Source organism: Primulina eburnea, chromosome 9 (assembly GCF_022965805.1).
Source record: "Primulina eburnea isolate SZY01 chromosome 9, ASM2296580v1, whole genome shotgun sequence".
Classification (NCBI taxonomy): Eukaryota; Viridiplantae; Streptophyta; class Magnoliopsida; order Lamiales; family Gesneriaceae; genus Primulina; species Primulina eburnea.
Genome location: NC_133109.1, coordinates 28952301 through 28972499, shown reverse-complemented (window position 1 = coordinate 28972499; position 20199 = coordinate 28952301). Strand labels below are relative to the sequence as shown.

At 31.1% G+C, this 20199-nt stretch overlaps 1 protein-coding gene across 1 annotated transcript; it reads right to left on the bottom strand.

Annotated features, from left to right (window-relative positions):
• Positions 1 to 13701: 13701 nt before the first annotated feature.
• Positions 13702 to 17852, bottom strand: LOC140841489 (uncharacterized). Its single transcript, XM_073208961.1, has 4 exons — positions 17424 to 17852; positions 16362 to 16637; positions 15673 to 15810; positions 13702 to 15330 (listed from the first exon to the last, which is right to left on the bottom strand). Exons 1-4 carry the CDS (start codon positions 17751 to 17753, stop codon positions 13792 to 13794), a joined length of 2283 nt encoding a protein of 760 aa, XP_073065062.1. The 5' UTR covers positions 17754 to 17852; the 3' UTR covers positions 13702 to 13791.
• Between the last annotated feature and the right edge of the window lie 2347 nt (positions 17853 to 20199).

Below are 20199 nucleotides of genomic sequence, written 5' to 3'. Positions count from 1 at the left end.
TACGGTCCCCTACTTCTATTAAGCGTGAAGGTAAGTAATTTTTTTCATGAATTATGCTTTATTTCCATTTCAAATCTTCTTTATAATTACACATTTATATTTATATTTGTAGATTAATATATCAAATGATACTCACTGAAAATTAAATTTACTTGCGATATAGGCACCGTAATGTGCTTAGAGATCGTATTAATTAAATATACTAAACACACATCGCATTATTTAAATTTTTTAATGAGTTATAATTGAATTATGAGTTTTATATAAATTTAATGTGCTACTTGTGTAATTAATAAGTTGATAGTCTAAGAAAATAAAATAAATTGTGAATAAATTAAAGCTTGAATGTGTGGACCGTTGAAAAATGAAATTCATTATTTTTTGGGATTTCTTTGTCCTTTCATTTTGTGGTTTGTTATTTCGACTCAAAGAATTCTTTGATTTGGTAGTTTTTACAATCATAGAGAATAAAAATATAGTTTTTTACAAGAATTATCTCCGATTAACAATGTCGCAAGATAGACTAAATATCCTAACTATATTGTCGGTTGAGAAAGAAATGATCTGATAATTAGATTACACAGATTTAATAAATATTTTCGCCTAATAAATATTTTTGCCTCTAAAAAACTAGACGAATAGTAGTTATGTAGCTATTTTAAATATTTATTGAGTTGTTATTGATGTAATATATTGGTTTTGATATATTTATGTATTTATTCGTATATTTGTTATTTGCAAATTGAATTTTATATTTATTACTGCAATATGAAGACTCATTTTTCAATTTTCGTTTCAGACCTCATTCAACACAGATACGGCTCTGCTCGTGAGACCGTCTCACACAAATTTTTGTCTTTTAAAATTTAGTTGAAATGTTATAAAGGGATATGATTTACTCGATGTGGTATGAGGAAGCTGGATGGAAAATTATATATTACACTTATCAAACATTTGTGACAACATAAATGGTATTGTAAAGTTAAAGTTATTTTCAGTCTCACACAAATTTTTTCTTTTTAAAATTTAGTTAAAATTTTATAAAGTGATATGATTTACTCGATGTGGTACGAGAAAGCTGGATGGATAATTATATATTACACTTTTATCAAACATTTGTGACAAAACATAAATGGTCTGTAAAGTTAAAGTTACTTTCAAATCCTGGCTTTTAAAAAAACATTCACCTATTCCTATTTACAGAGGATTTTACGCCTAATTTTTTTTTTTTTGAAAAAAAATTATTTTAAAATATCATTAATTTTTTTAATGTACTTTTATGTATTCTTTTGGGTTTCACGTGGAGTTAATACTATTTGTCCCACTTTTGTCACACAAGATTTCAACGTCCATTTGGGCCATATTCAATCTACTTTACTATTTGAGCACACAAATTATAGCTCCCTTCGACTGTTCTACACGTAAAAAGGTAGAACCAGTGGCTAACTTACCAGTAATATGGATGTAAACGATTCAAATCAAAACAAATAATAGCAGGCTTGAGCTTGGTTCGTTTAAGATTGTTTGAGGCTCGAGCTCGGATCGAGCTCGATTCAAGTTTCTATTATCAGGCTCGAGCTCGGTTTGTGTTGAAATTATTAAGCTCGAGAAAAGCTCGAGCATGACTCGTTACACTACAAAAAAAAACGGGATTAGCGACGGTCAAAACCGTCTCTAAAACCGTCGCTAATCCCTAAGGCGACGGTTGTAACGACGGTCAGTCAACCCGTGACCTGATGCGGCGTCGCCATAAAAAAGTCACGGTTTAAAACTCCCGTCATTATATAGCGACGGTTTTTATGAAGAACACCGTCTCTATATTTGCGACGGTTTTGAGAACCGTCGCGAATATAGCGACGGTGTTTATATAAACATCGTCGCTACTTTAAGCGTCGGTTTTTTAATAAACCGTCGCTATATTAAGCGACGGTCCTAAAAAATCCGTCGCTATATTAATCGGCGGTTTTTTAAAAAAATCGCCGCTTAATTAGCGACGGTGTTTATCGATAAAATTCATATACAAAAACTACTGAATAGTTTGGGAACGAAATATCGTACCGAAAAATTTCTGTAAAAAACTACTAAAAATTTTTCTGTTAAACAAAAACTTTAATACCTAATTTGAGCGAAGACATGTAGTTTTACGTAACGGAAGATCGCACAGACGAAGAAATCTACAAAATAAATACGAGAAAATGTTAGTACAAAACAAAAAAATCGAACCTTTGAAAAAATAGATAAAGTTTCGCTACTACCGTGAACAATCGTTAAGAAAATTTTCGCGAACCTTCGTATATATAGAATTATAGCGACGATTTTTGGAAAAAACCGTCGCTATATAGCCACGGTTATATTAAAACCGTCGCTATATAGCGACCGTTTTAGAAAAACCGTCGCCGATCCAGATCGGCGACGGATTTTGCATAACCTTGGCTGATCTAGATCGGCGACGGGTTTTGTGGTCCCGTCGCTAGTATAGCGAGGGTTTTTCTTTAACGTCGCTATATAGCGACGACTGTGGCAAAACAGTCGCTTATTAAATTAAGCGACGGGTTTTAATAAAACCGTCGTCTGTTTAATTGAGCGACGGTTTATGAAAATTTGTCGCTATATTAGCGACGGTTTGATACAAGACCGTCGCTTTTGTTTTACCCGTTGAACAAAATAGCGACGGGTGTGTGGAACAGTCGCAATAATAGCGACCGTTTCTTAGAAACCTTCGCTAATATAGCGACGGGTTTTATAAAACCGTGGCTATTATAGCGACGGTTTTATAAAACCGTGGCTATTTTAGCGACGGTATTATAAAAACGTTGCTATAATTTAAAAGGCGACGGTTTATATTAAAAATGTCGCTATATAGCAACGGAAAGTAAAAACCGTCGCTAAATGAGCGACGGTTTTTATAAAATCGTCGCTAATCCTTCCGTTTTTTTGTAGTGTTAAAAGCTCGTTTATCAAGTTAATCAAGCCTGGCTCGAGCGTGATTCATTAATAGCTCGTTTATAATGTTTAACAAGCCTGACTTGAACTCGGCTCGTTTTCGAGCTCGTAAAGCATAGAATTGAGCTCGAGTTTGAGCTTGATTCGAGCTTGTTAAAAATTAAATATATCTATGAACTAATTTTAAATCATACATAAAATATAAATTTATTTGTAAATAACCAAAACGACAAAAATAAAAACTAAAAAATATAAACTCATTATATTATTGAACATCCCAAAATAATACATCTAACATCCAGATAACAAATATTCGTCATACATTGATATCATCATATAAATAACATTGTGTTGGAACATTTCATGTTCGCAATCTTATTTTTGTTGTGAACAAAATTTGTTTGTTTGTTTTTAATAATCTATCTTAGTGTGCAGATAACTGAAACTGAAATAATCAGTTACGAGGCAAAACTGAAGCTGTCGAAGACGTCAACTGAAAGTATCAACTGATCAACCAAATAATTAGATCAGTTCAACTGATGTGTCGTAAATGAGTTAAGCTGATTGTTCAGTTGATATGTGGTTCAGCAGGAGAACCTCAGAAGCCCGACCAGCTGAAGGAGTGTTCAACTGATGAAGAGCTCAAATGAAGATCAGTTCAACTAAACAAAAATGAAATCAGTTTAACTGACGAGTCAACTGATTTCATCTGCCTAACTGAAAACCAGTTCAACTGACCAGTTCAGAACATCGGTTTGGAGCAATCAGTTGCAGATCAAGACAAGTTGAACTAAGTGGAATCCAGCTGTGTGCAAAAGTACGAAATAATTTGTCCAGTCAAAGGACAATAATGGACATTGCAGAGCTTAAAGACAAAAGTGTTCCAGAAAGAACAAGACAAATTTCGAGGAACAGATTCAAAATGCAACATGTACAATAATTGAGTCTCATTGTACGATCTAACTTCGCGCCTATAAATAGAGGGTGAAGATCATTGAAGATATATACAATATACAAGAGAGAAAAGAAAAGAGCACGCTTCAAAGTCATATCAGCTTAAGAGAGAAGCATTCAGCCTAGTCGAGAGAACACTTAAACGTTTATCAACTTTAGATTAGAAGCATATTTCCCTCAGTGTGTGAGAACACTTTCGGGTAGTTTTCAGAGATCAGTTCTCTCTCACACACCACCACTCAAATACAGTCTTGCACTGGAAGGTTATGCCTTCAGTCTAGTCTAGGAGTTCAGTTAAGGCAGTTGGTAAGTCCTAAGCTGGGTGAGTTTGTATTTGTATCGATCAAAGTCTTCTAGTGAATCCTACCCGAGGTGGTAGAAGGGGTGACGTATGAGCAGTTGAAGTCTCCGAACATCCATAAACATATCTTATGAATTTAACTATTATTTTCAAACTGATTTAACTAGTTAAAGCATCCGTTGGTTCAGTTCTCACCATAACTGAACTAATGAATGCAAAAACTAATCTAATCTTTTGGTTATTCAGTTACACAAGATATACAAATATATCAGTGTTTCTTAACGAATGATTATTTCGAGTGTTTTCCGTTTGGTTCTATACCAAACCCGATCTAATTCATCGTTGTATACATTCTTAGAACACGAGCTATTGCAGTTTTTGGAGAATATTTTGTTTGAAGCACTTCAAAATGCTCTGCAAACGATCCTTCACATTACAATAACTTCACTCCTTTAGTACTTCATTCGCTGTATTCCAAATAAATTTTATTTTTTAATCAATATAAATTCATTATATTCAATTTAATATAATATTTTAGGATAGTAGTTTGTAAAGTTACTCAACGTGTATATGACTTGGTGACATAAATTTTTTGGGGAAAAAAAATAAGTTGGTGTATTTCTGTTAATTTATTATGGTTTAAAGAAAATTTTAGTATAATGATATGCAAGATAAAAAAAAATATAATTGTGACTATGTAGTGTAAATTCATCTTTTTTTCAACTATGTTTTGTGTTCAATTCATTTCATTGATATTAGTACTAATATTTTTATTTGTCAACTCAACAAATGAGCCAAGTTCGAGCTTACGAGCCACCTAAACGAGTCGAGCTCGAGCTTACGAACCACCTAAACAAGCCGAGCTCGAGCTCGAGAGCCTATTATCGAACATGTTTGCGAGCTCACGAACTGAATATCCTTAGGCTTGAGCTTGGTTTGATTGAATTTTCGAGCTCAAAATCGAGCTTGAGCTTGGCTTGATATGATTAACAAACGAACTCAAACGAGCTTTTATCAAGCCGAGCTTCGAATAGCTCGTAAACGGTTTGGTTCATTTACATCCCTACTTACCATAGTCTTATGTAATACGAATTAAATTAATTTATATTTACAATAAAATAAAAATATTTTTGTAACATAAAATATTTTATTTTTCATGAATCGGATACGGTTAAAAATTTGTCTCAAAAAATTAAACCAAGAAAAAATCTCATAAATTTTTTATTATATATATTATCCAAGGCTTACCACTAAATTAATTTTAATATATTTTAACGCCTTAATAAATTAATTTTGGTAGCCTGGGTATCTTAAATTAATATTTTTAAGATTATAAAAAAATAAAAAAAGGTTTGCTAAATATAGAAAACAGTGGCATTTTGATTGCGGACTCTGCCAGATGAATTTATTAATATAGAATTTTATTCAATAAATTTTACATGGCAACAAAATTTTGCTTACATTTTATGAATGAATTTGATACGTCGGTGATGTTTTTTTTCTGTGTAATAAATTTTTATCGTAGATTAAAATAATAAAATTTAGTGTAGTAAAATTACTTAATTAGCATAGTGGAAGAGTCAGACTTGAGTCTCTCACATTTTGTAGGGTATATGATGCCACTAACCTGAATTGAATTGGGCAAGTTTTGGATATACCTACTCTTCACATGGATAATTAAGTATCAAAACCCTCGTGACAAATACTAATAACAATCTTTTTAGGTGTAGCTTGATTCGTGCGATAGAATAAATAAATGATGGATAATAACAATAATTATAAAATATAAGTTTTATGTGTTTGGAATAAGTTTAAATTGTTTGAATATTTTGTTAATTATACCGTAATTAACAAAATCTCATCATCATATTGAGTTATATATATTTTTACATCTTTTTTTTTTATAATGCAACATTTGAGGTACCCTTAATGTATCCTCATAACAGTACTTCTATGCTCCGTCCAGGATTCGCCATATACAGACTAACTGCTCTCACTGCTTGAGCAATGTACGGTCTTGTACAGATCATGGCGAAAATTAAACTTCCTATTGCTGATGGATATGGTACTCGAGACATCTTCATCCTCTCTACTTTACAGCTAGGACACATCTCGGATGATAATTTGAAGGTAACATGAAGAAGAGTCTAAATTGGCCTACTATATTGCATGTTGAAGCATTACAAAACTTTATTCAAATAATTTTTATGGGAAAACCAAATCTTTTTGTAACTTTTGTCTCGGTGAACTTGCGTCTCTAGAATATTGTTTGCTAGTTCCAAGTCCTTCATATCAAATTCTCTAGCCAATTGTGCCTTCAATTCTTGAACTTTGTTAGGACCTACTACCAACATGTCATCCACATACGACATTAAAATAATATAATCATTACCAAACCCCTTGAAATATGTACAAGGGTCTGCACCCAGTCTGTTGTATCCAAGACTTGTGATATAGTAATCAAATTTCTTGTATCAACACCTCGGCACTAGTTTGAGACCGTACAGGGATTTTTTCTATTACAAACCAAGTTTTTTTTGTCTTTTTCGCAAAAATTTCTGGCTGGAGCATATAGATTTCTTCTTCGAGATCTCTATAAAGAAATGTAGTTTTCACATGTAGCTGTTCTAGATGTAGGTCAAACACAACACACAATGCCAACGCAACTCTAACTGTTGTAAGCCGAATCACGGTAGAAAATATCTCATTGAAGACAATGTCTTGTTTTTTATCATATATTTTATTACCAATCTAGCACGATACCATTCCACTTGATTATTGTCATCATGTTTTATCTTATAGACCTATACGTTACCAATGGTTTTCCTATCTGGGGGAGCATATAGATTTCATCATAACCCTTCTCGATAGGAAAACTATTGGTACAAGTTAGGTCTATAAGATAAAACATGATGACAATAACCAAGTGGAAGCACTCTTTTTCACCAGTGCCTAAAATATTGACCACATTTCCTTCATAAACCTTCTCAATACTATTGCACTCTTTTTGAAGTGTTCTTTACCGCCACATTTAAAACAGTAAATATTTTCTTCTTACTTCTTGACTTTGATCTACCACCCCTTTGGTTGCCACTGGAGTCACAATCCATAAATCTCTCTCTTATCATCGGTAAAGTTTATGTCTGCTTCGAAGTTATCAACATATCTTTCTTATTCTTGCTTCGACTTTGTTCTCCAATAAATGCAGTTAAGACATCTTCGAAGTTTAAATAGTTTGTGAGGATATTGTTGGTTAAATTGATAATAAGTTGATCATATAAATCTGGTAGACTTTAAAGTAGAAGCTTCACATATTTTTTTCCCCTCTATTCTAATCCTCATAGAGGTGAGTTAGACAAATAGAGTATTTAGAGTGTTCATATGATCGGTCATTGATGAGAATTACGTCATCCGAAGAGTATAAAGTATTATCTATACAAAAATCTTATATGTAGTGACTTAACTTCGTACATTTTTGTTAGAGTATCTCATATAATTGTTGTCGTCTTTATCTCAAAGATACTTGATAATACTTTGTATGCTATAGCCAAATGTAAATTGACAACCAACATTATCATTCATCTCATTCCACTTTTCATCGTATATCTCCAATAGCCGCCAAAAAATTCTTTTTTCTTAAAACTGCTTGTATCTTTATTTTCCACAACATAAAATTGTTCTAATTGAACTTTGTTATCTCGTACTTGTTCAACATTATATCTACAACGATTTAGTAGACTAGACAAAATAATCTGGTCTCAGTAAAAAAATATCAAAAAATTCTTTTTTGTTGTGTAAGACTAAGGAGAAGGAAAGTAATTAAAGTACGTGAATGATGGCTCTTTGTGCGACTTATTTCTTGCACACTGATTTGGGAGAAGTGTACACACTTTCATGTCATACGTCTCTAAGCAAATCCAACCAGGGATTGATTCAATTGTATTTTGATGCAGCACCTGTGGTTTAAATTTTGTCTCCATTCACGGTTTTTGTCTGCATAACTCATTAGTTATGTTTTCTGTTCAAATGAATTTGCATTAATTTTACTTAAATCGGCACTCTGTAAATCTTATAGACCCTGTTTTCTGATGTTGCTGGTTTTTTTTTTTAATTGAAGATCATATCCAACCCGATTCACAAAATTTATGAATCTCAAAATATCATCTATCAAACTATATATATATATATATATATATATATATATATATATATATATACTAGAACAGTGCACGTGCGTTGCACGTGGAAACGATTTTATTTGAGATAAAATTAGTTGATATAATAAATAAAATTGAAAATTATATTTTTTATAAATTCATATTAATTACATATATGAAATTTACATGTTTTCACATGTTTATTTTAAATAATTTACTTTTCGTTATGTAATTTTGTTTGTTATTTCTGTGTACATGTCAAGTTTTAATAACAAGAACAGATATCGTCCGAAAAAACTTGATATATTACAAATCTACATTAAAAACAATTCTTTAATTAACTTGAACAAAAACTTGAATAAATTAATAAACTAAATTGAAATTAAAATAAAAGGATAAAACAAACACAATTTAAATAATTTAAATTAAAATAATTAATAAACGACTGTTCAAATATCGATTAATGCACATATCAATTCTTAAGCAATGATTTTGAAGGAATTCATTATTTTATCAATATGTTATGTCAAATTATATTTAACTAATTCAACAACATACAATAACCAAGTGTCCTTTTGTTATTTAATAATTGCAATTGCAACAATGAATGATGGATTTCTCTAGCTTTCGTTTTTTAGGCTATGACTATCAGCATGTACTCAATCTCATATGTTGTTAGGACCGGCTAGATGTTTAGAGGGGGTGAATGAATACCTATTAAAACTTTCGGTATTATTGGTTTGAGCTAACAAAATACAATCGCTTTATCTCAACTCAGTTGAGTTACAAGTCAACAAGGTAAAAAATATACGCGCAGAAAAAGAATTGTGTTCAAAGTTGAACCAAATAGATACTAACACGATAATCGGTAGATCCAATTATCCCAATGCCAAAAATATTCATGATGTTTAGTAGTTTTTCGTTGATGAAAATATTGTTAAACAACCAATTCAAGCTGATTTTGATGGAGAAAATGGAGAAGAAATGCATCAACCTTTGGAGAATGCATAATATGTAGAGTACAAGCAACAATCAATAATCAATCAACATATTTTAGTCAACGAGACAGAAAATGAACAAAGATCTCAACGATTTAGAAGAAGAGCAACATGGATGACAAATTATGAGGTAACTGGTAATAACCAAATTGAAGATTAATTTGTTCATTTTGCTCTATTTTCATATTGTGATCCAATAGCTTTTGAAGAAGGTGTCAAAGAATCAAAATAGTAAAAGGCAATGGATGCTGAAATCACATCCATCGATAAAAATAAAACTTGGGAACTCATCGAGCTTCCAAAAGGTCAAAAAACGATGTGTGAAGTAGATTTACATGAGTAAATTGAAAGAAAATGGAAAGTCGACATTCTTACATGGAGACTTGGAAGAACATATATGTATCCATCAACCTCCTTGTTATATTAAGTTGGAAATGAGCATAAAGTGTATAAATTGAAAAAAAAATTTTGTATGAGTTAAAGCAAGCCCCACGAGCTTAGTATAGTCGAATTAAGACTTATTTTTTAAGGTATGTTTTCAAAAAAGTTCATATGAGTATAAACTTTGTACAAAATTGAAGATGATGGAAAAATCTCATTGTTTGTTTATATGTTAATGATCTTATATTCTCTGAAAATGATAGTGTCATGTTTGGAAAATTTAAGAAGTCCATGATGGTTGAGTTTGATATGTAGGATCTTGGCAAGATGCATCATTTTCTTGATATGAAGTAGTTCAATCTACTTATGAGATTTTTATTTCACAAAAGAAATGTGTTCAAAAAGTTTTGTGCAGATTTAATATGAAGAAATGTAATTATGCAAGTACTCCCGTAGACTATGGTTTGAAGATAACAAAAATTTGTTAAGGAAATAAGATTGACAACACATTTTACAAGCAAATTGTTAGAAGCTTAATGTATTTGACAGCAACAATGTCGGATATTATGTATTCTTTCAGTCTCATAAGCAGATACATTGAGAATCCTACAGAAATGCATTTTTAAGTTGTTAAGAAGATTTTATGATGCCGACAACGAACACAAGAACTTGGTCTCTACTATAAGAAAGGAGAACAATCAGATTTGAAGGAGATCGAGATGATAGAAAAAGAACTTAAGGATATGATTTTTTTTCTTAGATCAAGCGGTTGTTCCATGCACTTCGAAGAAACAATCAATTGTTACTTTATCAACCATTGAAGCTAAATTTGTTGCATCAACTTCACGTGCATGTAAAGCTATTTGGTTGAGAAAAATTCTTGAAGAGCTTAAATTCAAGAATCATGATCTTTTTGCAATTTATTATGATAATAGTTCAGCCATAAAACTATCAAAGAATCTAGTCCTCCATGAAAGAAGCAAGCTCATTGATGTGAAATATCAATTTTAAGTGACTGCACAAAGAATGAAACAATTGATCTCATATATTGCAAAAGTGAAAACCAAGTAGCTGACATGTTTACCAAGTCCCTGAAACTACCTGCATTTCATAAACTAAGGGAGCTACTTGGTATTAGCATACTACAAAACAAATTTGAAGGATGATGTTCTTATTAAGCCGATGTTTACCTTATCGGTTTAAGGGAGATATTATTGAATTGTTAAAGGTTTGTCGAAGTACTTAGTTATCTGTCTTGTCAAATAAAATCTGTTAGTCATTGTTTACTATTAACAAAGTATTACAGAAAATAATTATCTTAGCATATTTGTTATTTAGTGGTCAAATATTGTTGCTATTTTTATGGTTTTTTTCATATGTATATTTGCCTATAAAAGGCTCATTGCTGAATAAAAAATATATATAATAGAAAACAAAATTCTTCTCTTTGTTTGATTTATATTTTATTCTCTGAATCACTAACCACAAATCTATATGTTCATTTAACTTGAAGTTTAAAAAATACAATTCGAACCATTTTTGCTTATAAAACGTATATGTTTATTTGATTTGAAGTTTAAAAAATCAAGTTTGAACTATTTTTTGTTATGAAACATAGAAAATATATCTTTAAAAAATATTAATAATAGCCTACTTTTTCATTTGAAAGAATGCATAATAAAAAAATATGTAAGAAATATTAATAGCATTCAAATTTTTATTTGAAATAATGCATAGTTATGTATCAATTAAATAAATAAATAAACTAAATTAAATTAAAATTATATCAATTATTAACTAATAATAGGGAAAATAATGCATAATGATGTATCAATCTATCAATTAAATAAATTAATTTTATTTAACTTGAAGTTTAAAAAATTAAGTCTGAACCTCTAACTAAAAATTAATATGTTCATTTAGCTTAAATTTTAAAAAATTAAAAACATACATTAATCGTATATAAATCAATCAAATCAACAAACGTTAGAGCAATATTATATGAGTATGTTCATTTTAATAAGTCGGTGAAATCACAATACATTATTATTATTATTACAAAAAATAAAAAACTAAAATTATTCATATCGTGATGTCCTCACAATTATTTCAAAAACAATAAAGCACCAACATCTACAAATATTTATTTATGCTAAATTTATATATCGAAACATATGCAAATAAAATATTAGATCACTAAAAATGTATGGATGAGTGTTATAGATAAATATAAATGAGATAATGACATATTTATATATTGATTTAACTTTAAGTTAAAAAAGTTAAGTATGAAACATTTTTTGTTAAAAAAAATAGAAAATATATTATAGGTTTAAAAAATACTAACCACAAATTTATATGTTTATTTAACTTGAAGTTTAATAAATATATTTTAAATTATTTTTGGTTATAAAACATATATGTTTATTTAATTTGAAGTTTGAAAAATTAAGTCTGAACAGCTAACAAAAAATCTAACAAAAAATTTATATGTTCATGTAATTTGATGTTTAAAAATTTAAGTCCTTACCATTTTTGGTTATAAAACATAGAAAATATATTTAAAAATAGAAAAATTTATTGTAGGTTTAAAAAATACTAACAATAAATTTATATATATGTTCATTTAACTTGAAGTTTAAAAAATAAAGTTTGAACTATTTTTAAGTATAAAACATATATGTTTTTTTAACTTGAAGTTTTAAAAATTAAATCCGAACCGCTAACAAAAAATTTATATGTTTATGCATTTGAAGTTTAAAAAAACATAGAAAATATATTTAAAAATAAAAAATATATTGTAGGTCAAAAAAATACTAACCATATATTTATATGTTCATTTAAATTGAAGTTTAAAAAATAAATTTTGAACTATTTTTAGTTATCAAACATATATATTTTTTTAATTTGAAGTTTAAAAAATTAAGTCTGAACCATTTTTGGTTATAAAACATAGAAAATATATTAGAAAATAGAAAATATATTTTAGGTTTAAAAAATACTAACCATAAATTTATATGTTCATTTCAGTTGAAGTTTAAAAAATAAAGTTTGAACTATTTTTAGTTATAAAACATATATGATTTTTTTTTAAATTTGAAGTTTTAAAAAATTAAGTTCGAACCGCTAACCAAAAATTTATATGTACATGTAACTTGAAGTTTACTAATCATAAATTTATACGTTCATTTAAATTGAAATTAAAAAAATAAAGTTTGAACTTTTTTTATTTATAAAACATACATGTTTTTTTTAACTTAAAGTTTAAAAATTAAGTCCGAACCGCTAACCATAAATTTATATGTTCATTTAAATCGAAGTTTAAAAAATAAAGTTTGAACTATTTTTATTTATAAAACATATATGTTTTTTTAAACTTAAAGTTTAAAAAATTAAGTTCGAATTGTTAACAAAAAATTTATAGATATATGTTAATTTAACTTGAAGTTTAAAAAATAAAGTTTGAACTATTTTTAGGTATAAAACATATATGTTTTTTTAAATTGAAGTTTTAAAAATTAAATCTGAACAGCTAACAAAAAATTTATATATTAATGTAACTTGAAGTGTAAAAAAATTAAGTTGAAACCATTTTTTATTATAAAGCTTAGAAAATATATTGATGTGAAATAATGCATAGTAAAATAAAATGTATCAATTAAACAAATTAGGTAATTAGATAAGAAAATTGAAAAGTCACCTAAATAAATAAATAAGACATTAATTAAGTAATAATTGGAAAAGGGTAACCAAGTAAATTCACAATTCAAACTCATATATTTATAATAGTATAGATATAGATATAGATATATATATAATATACATACATGTATATATATATACACTCCAGGTGTGCCGGCGTGGGGTAAATATCTGTTCCAAAACCCGATTCACAAATTTTATGAATCTCAAAATATCATCGATCAAATTACTAAAACTGAATATGCTACTAGTTCGTCCAAGATCATCTCATTGAAACAGGACGAACTCCAGTGCCTTGAGATGTAAGCACCGCTGTGATTATATTTACATCTTATGTAAAAACGTTTCTAATTCTCTAGCCGCCAAAAATAGCTTCCCTTGTTACAAGCCTAATACCACGCACCCATAACTCCGCCATTTCCTCTCCTCCCTCACACACAAAATGGACTTCCTTGTTCTTTGATGTGATCACATAGAAAATTCCAGGTTTACTACCATCACCTTTCTTTTGTCTGCTTCTCTGGAAGCTTATGCTAGAGCCTACTTCAGCTTTTCGGCAAATGACATTTCGGCAGCTCGAATTTCCCCATCGAAGTACTCCAGTAGATCCTACCATTTTAATGACCTTAGTGTGCGGAGATCCTTTCCCTTCCTTTGTGTGCTTTAGTACCGTAGCACCGCATAATACCAGCTTGCGTGCAAGTGCATTTAGTATGATGTTTTTGGCATCATTTTGCAGTCCCCCATATTTTCTAGAAAGTGATAACGCAGTTTCACCCTTCGCATTCTTCGCATCACAATGTGCTCCATTGGAGATCAGGAGTTGACACATCTCACCATTACCTTCCCTTGCAGCCAGCATCAGTGGCGTGTAGTCATCTCCATCTGAAGCGTTGATTTCATAACCCTTGCTTATCAGTAACTTCACCGCATCCAAGTCTCCATATCGGGCAGCACAATGTAACGCATAAAATCCTCCAGATTTGTGGTTACCCTTCTCGAGGGCAAAATCAAGCATGATTTTTTCGAACATATCTTTATTGTGACTCAGTTGAGACAAAGTGATAGCAGTCTCGCCAGATTTATTGCACAACTTCACATCAGCCCCAGCATACACAAGTTTCCTGAAGGCATCAACATGGCCTTCCATGGCAGCGATCATCATTGCCGAGAAACCTAGAGCATCCTGTTCATCAAGATCAATACCTTTCTTTCCAATCAGAGATTTCAAACCTAGAATATCTCCTGATCGCACTACAAATAGAAAAGGTGAAAATGCAGATGTGTTGGAAGACATGGGCGTGTGACCACTTCGGATTACATTCAGCATTATATGTTGAAACTCTATATGCCATTGATTAGACCTTGCAATACAAACCACAGTTTGGCTAGCTGTGTCAACCAAACCAAAGTCTGCACCTGCTTTTGCTAATACTTTAAGGCAATCTTCCTGCTTGTACTTGACACTGATTAAAAGTGCTGTTTCCCCGGATTCTGTTCTGGAGTTGAGATTACAACCAGAATCTATTAAACTTTTAAGAATCGTTGGAAATCCAAGACGAGCAGCAAAATGTAATGGTCTAAACCCCAATTTTTGAGTGGTCTCGACTGGAGTTTCTATGTGAGCACCACATTTTACAAGCACTTTCACAGCACCATCATTGCCACAGAGAATTGCATGGTGGAGAAGTGTTCTTCCATGATGACGGGCGTTTGGGGAGAGGTGATGGAGAAGCATCTGCAAGATTGAACCTGTTGCCTCAAAATATTCTACTGCACACCAGGTAATGGGGTAAGGCTCTGCCAGCCCTGCACCCACTCGAAGTTCCTCACCTGAAGCTGTATCCCATGACCATGCCCCAAGCTGCACTTTAACATCGGTTCTGGCTCCAGCCTTCGCTCCAAAAGTTAATAAAAGACAGAATGGATGTCAGTTTCTGTCCACAAAACGCAAAAACAAAATATTCTTTGAAGATAGTTTGCAAAGTGTGACATCACCTAGTTCTTAAACCAACAATATGAAATAATAAACAATTATGGTAAATTGTCAGTACAGATTGGTTGTGGTTCTATTTTGTTCAAAACTTAAAATATGACCTTTTTTGCGTTGAATTTTTACAAGGTAACTGGGTAAAGCAATTCTTTTAGCAGAAAATTTTCACCAATTCTTGAAACTTACTAGATAAAAGTAGATTCATGAGAAACACAAACACAAATTTAGCATCAAATAGCTTACTTCCAGCAGCAGGCGAACAACTGAGATCTGCCTACTGACCACAGCAGCCACAAGCGCAGTACAGTCAGCATTTGCATGTAGACAAGGTTTGCATGATTGAAGCAACATGCGGTCAGTTGCATTCACATCCACTCCACACTGAAACCAAGCAACAAAATAAAGATGACGGCAGATGGTTGAGAAAGCAAAAAAAATAGGTCAAGATAGACAAACATAGCATGAGTTTCCCATGTAATGTGAGCACAAAGAACAGAAAGAAATTAATAGGAAACACACTTTAACTCATAATCAGTGTTCACTCAAATCTATGCAAGAAAATTTCTTGATTACACACATACGATCTCCCTTCTTAGGTTCTTTTTTTTCCCAAGTGAATCAGCAACATAAATGGGTAATCAACACAGCTAGGTAGTCTCACTAGTGCTATAATGTTGACTATGAACATGCTGGACTAACTGTAGAAAAAATGGGATTCTCATAGCAGTAACTTGACTTCACGAAAGGCATGGATAAAAGGGCGGAAAGACAAGTAACTTCCAATATTAAGATCATGACGCTCAATTTTTTAAAATAAATGATCGGATATTTTCATTACATATATTCTTTCTCTTAACAAATAGCTGATCGACCTGTTAGCCAACAATTTTAATTTCCCTAATTCATATTAGCAAACATGTCAGAAATTTAACCTTCATGAAAGCTTTCACCACATCCACAAAACCTCTACAGCATGCTGTCACAAGAGCATGAATGGCAACATGAGGCCGTATAAGATCAAAACCCATAAGAAGCTTCACCGAATTTGATCGCCCGTGATTGCTGGCCTCTAATAATGCTTCCTCACATGCTGGTTGAGATGCCCCAGCCTTGAGTAAAATTTCAAGGATCTCAAAGTGGCCTTCCCTTACAGCTGCTGTGGTCGCAAAGCCCCTAAATAGTTGCAGGTTCAAATCAGCTCCTGCACTCTGCCAATTTACAAAAAGAATAAATTCATAAATCACAGCAGACAAAACAAGTGCACAAGACTCTGGAAAAAGACACAACGCCAGTCTGAAATTCCCTTCACTTCAATTGCTAAATCAGTTTCGAAAAAAATTGCAATTTCTTGCAAGAGAGCAACTAAAAGCAGCATGCGAGAAAGCTCCAAATACTTGCCTGTCCTCTCTATAACTGTGAGATGACTCACATTCGCTAAGTGCCTAAGTCAATGCACAAGTTAGCATCATGCGAGTGTCACACAGTCGTAAAAGTTTCAATTTCATCAGATTAAGATTCCCATGGTAGCGCAAGAAAAATAAAGGCGATTTTTTTAAAAAAAATAAGATTATCATGGTAGCGCAAGAAAAATAAAGGCCAATTCAGTTTATAATATTTGATCACGGCAAGAGAAGTCTAATTAAATAAAAACGAACAGGATTTAAGCTGTTAAAACAGCTAAAACCTCCTAATCGACTCGTAAAGGTGGTTCAAAAAAGGACTTGGAAAGAGAAAACTCGAGCATCAACTTTTAAATTTTGAATAGAAAAGCGGAAGTCCCCATTCAAAATAAAAACCGAGATTTCAGTAATCCAATGTTAAATCACAGACACTTCCTTAATCAACAACTTCTCATCGAGAGATTCCTGCCACTGTATTGAGCGAGTATTGAAAGAAATGGTAGAAGAAACGATGCATCTATACAAAAATAAAATAGGCAGAAACTGAAAGCAAATGATATAGAAATCAACAGCTCAAACTCAACATTGTCTTACCAGTAAGTTCTTAACGAGATCAATATTTCCATTATTAACAGCCACGAACAACGGCGTGACGTCAGTCCGGAACTCTTCGTAATCGACTCGCACCTCGCACGGTGACTCCTCAAGCAAAACAATCTCAGTCTTCCGGATCCTCAAGCACACAGCACCAACGTAGTTGACGTCAGCAAAAGGATCGCCGATGCATTCGATCGCCGATTTCAGATCGTTACATAGCGCAGCTTCGAGAAGCCGCTGCGAGACCTCGGCCTGGTAATCCAGGGGAACCACCTGCTTCCCCGCGAGAAAGCTTCCGCCGCCGCCGCCGTGCCTCAATGCCATCATTTGATAGCGGAAGACTAGAGTAGCAGCGCAATGGCGAGTTGCCTGGTGGCTGGAAAGAGAGTGGCGACACAGTAGTCGAGAAAGAGAAGACAAACTTGAAACGAGTGAGCGCCAGTGGTAGAGGTGGGGGTATTTATGGGCATATATTAAATATATAATAACTAATATTATATATCTTTAAAATAATTAAAAATATAAATGATTTGGTACTAATGTCAGTTGGCGTGATTTCAGGGTTGAAATAATAACAAAATAATAATTTAGGTTGTTATTTGGGCAAATTTGTTATTTTTAAAAAAAAAAAATTACAAATCAGTTTATTAAAGGGTATTTTTAAACCATAAAAAAAAATTTAAAAACTCATATTAGACGGTTTTATTGATCAATTTTATAAGACGAATCTTCGACACAACCAAATTTAAGAAAAATTATTATGTTTATGTCAAAAATATTACTATTCACGATATTTATGAATCAGGTCAATCTGTATCACGATACATAGATAAAATGGTATAGACTAATTATATCATGCTACTTGAACCAATAAAATTGTGACGATTAAATTTTAAATTTAAATTCTGTTAAAAAAAATTGTGATAAATTAAGTGCTTGTAAAAGAATTTTTGGCAAAAATTTGTGTGAGACGGTCTCACGGGTCGTATTTTGTGAGACGGATATCTTATTTGACTCATTCATGAAAAAATATTACTTTTTATGCTAAGAATATTACGTTTCATTGTGAATATAGGTAATGTTGACCCGTCTCACAGATAAAGATTTGTGTAACCGTCTCACAAGAGACGTACTCAAGAATTCAAATTCTTATTTCGACTTATATTATTTATTTGAAATTATTAACAATAGGAGTTATACTTATATTTTAATTTGAAATAATAAGTTTTTTAATTGAAGTAGTTATAATATTTTTGAATTTATGCTTAGATAACTTAATTTTTTTTAAAAAATAGAATTTTTAATTTATATGTAGGGTATGTCTTAAAGGTTAGAATGTGATGTGTTTGAATCAAATACCATATTAATAAAAAATACGATTTTCACCAAATGTGGGGTAGCTTGCATATCTTGTGGAGATTTGAATGAACGGTCAAAATATATAATTCTTTATTTCTTTTAATTATTGTCACTCCTTATATTTATGATTAGTTAATATTCATTGGTCATAAATTACATTTACAAAAGCAATAAAAAAAAATATATGTCCGAAAACGTATATTCATTAAATGAGAAACCAAAATAATTTGAAAAAAAAAAATTCGAAATTTTTTGAATTTTAGTAACGCAAAAATATTAATTTTTTTAATTTTATTCATCTTTTAATTATAATTCAAAGAAAAAACTTTTATATACATATAATATAAAAGATTTTTTTATATATATAAGTTGTCAACCCCACTTAATTTATTTTGTCCATTTGCCTACACTTGATCATTTTGGATAAAGTATAATAATACATCATCAAGTTAGAATTGAAAAAAAATGTTATATGATTTAAAAATTTTGAATTACACAATTATCACCAGTTATAGTTTTTGATAAGATATCAATTGCTCAAGTAATACAATTAGTATCAGAATCAATCTCACATGTTCGATTTTCACTGATTACAAAGAGTACAATTATTGAGAGTGAGACCGTTAATGTGCAATAAATGTCTATGTTGAGAGAGCGATCGAACAGTGACGTTTGAGCTGTTGTATGATTTAAAAGATTCGAGTTGCACCAATATCACCAATTATAATTTTTAATAAAACTACAAACGTTCGGACCTACAACGTTTTTATCTTCGAAAGTGGTAAGCTAGACTTTTGTTTTGATGCATGTGCATGATTATAATAATCATTTCCATCTTTAATTATAAGTACTGCAAAGATTAAGATGTCAAGATAAATTTCCACTTGGAAGTATAATCTGAGTAATTGCATGTGATCAAAGGTCGAATTAGCGTTTTATGCGTCCAATGAGGTGTACACACGTCACAAAATTTGTGCAAAAATCAACATTTTTAATTTATATGATAATAATAATATATAAGTGCGTATACTGCATGCTAATGCATTGGTTAGTGTTGGTTTCTTTTTTGCCCTTTTCAGTTTCATGTGAAGTTGGTCTCCTCGCATGTATATGTATATATATGATCGTATTCCATTCTGTCTAACATGAAAACATTAATATCCTTTTTTTTGACTGTAATTCTTTTGAAAAAATTGATATTACTTGAATTTGCATTATATATGATATATTTTTTGTTTTTTATCAAATATTTTACTATTATTGTACAACACTTGAATTTTATTCGGGTTTTAAGAGCTGTAGAACTGAAATGCCATTTCATCGATGTATTTTAAAAGATGTAACAAAACTTTAATATAAGATTTGCTAAGATTTATGAGTTTTGATATGGTGAGCACTCATTGTGATCATTTAT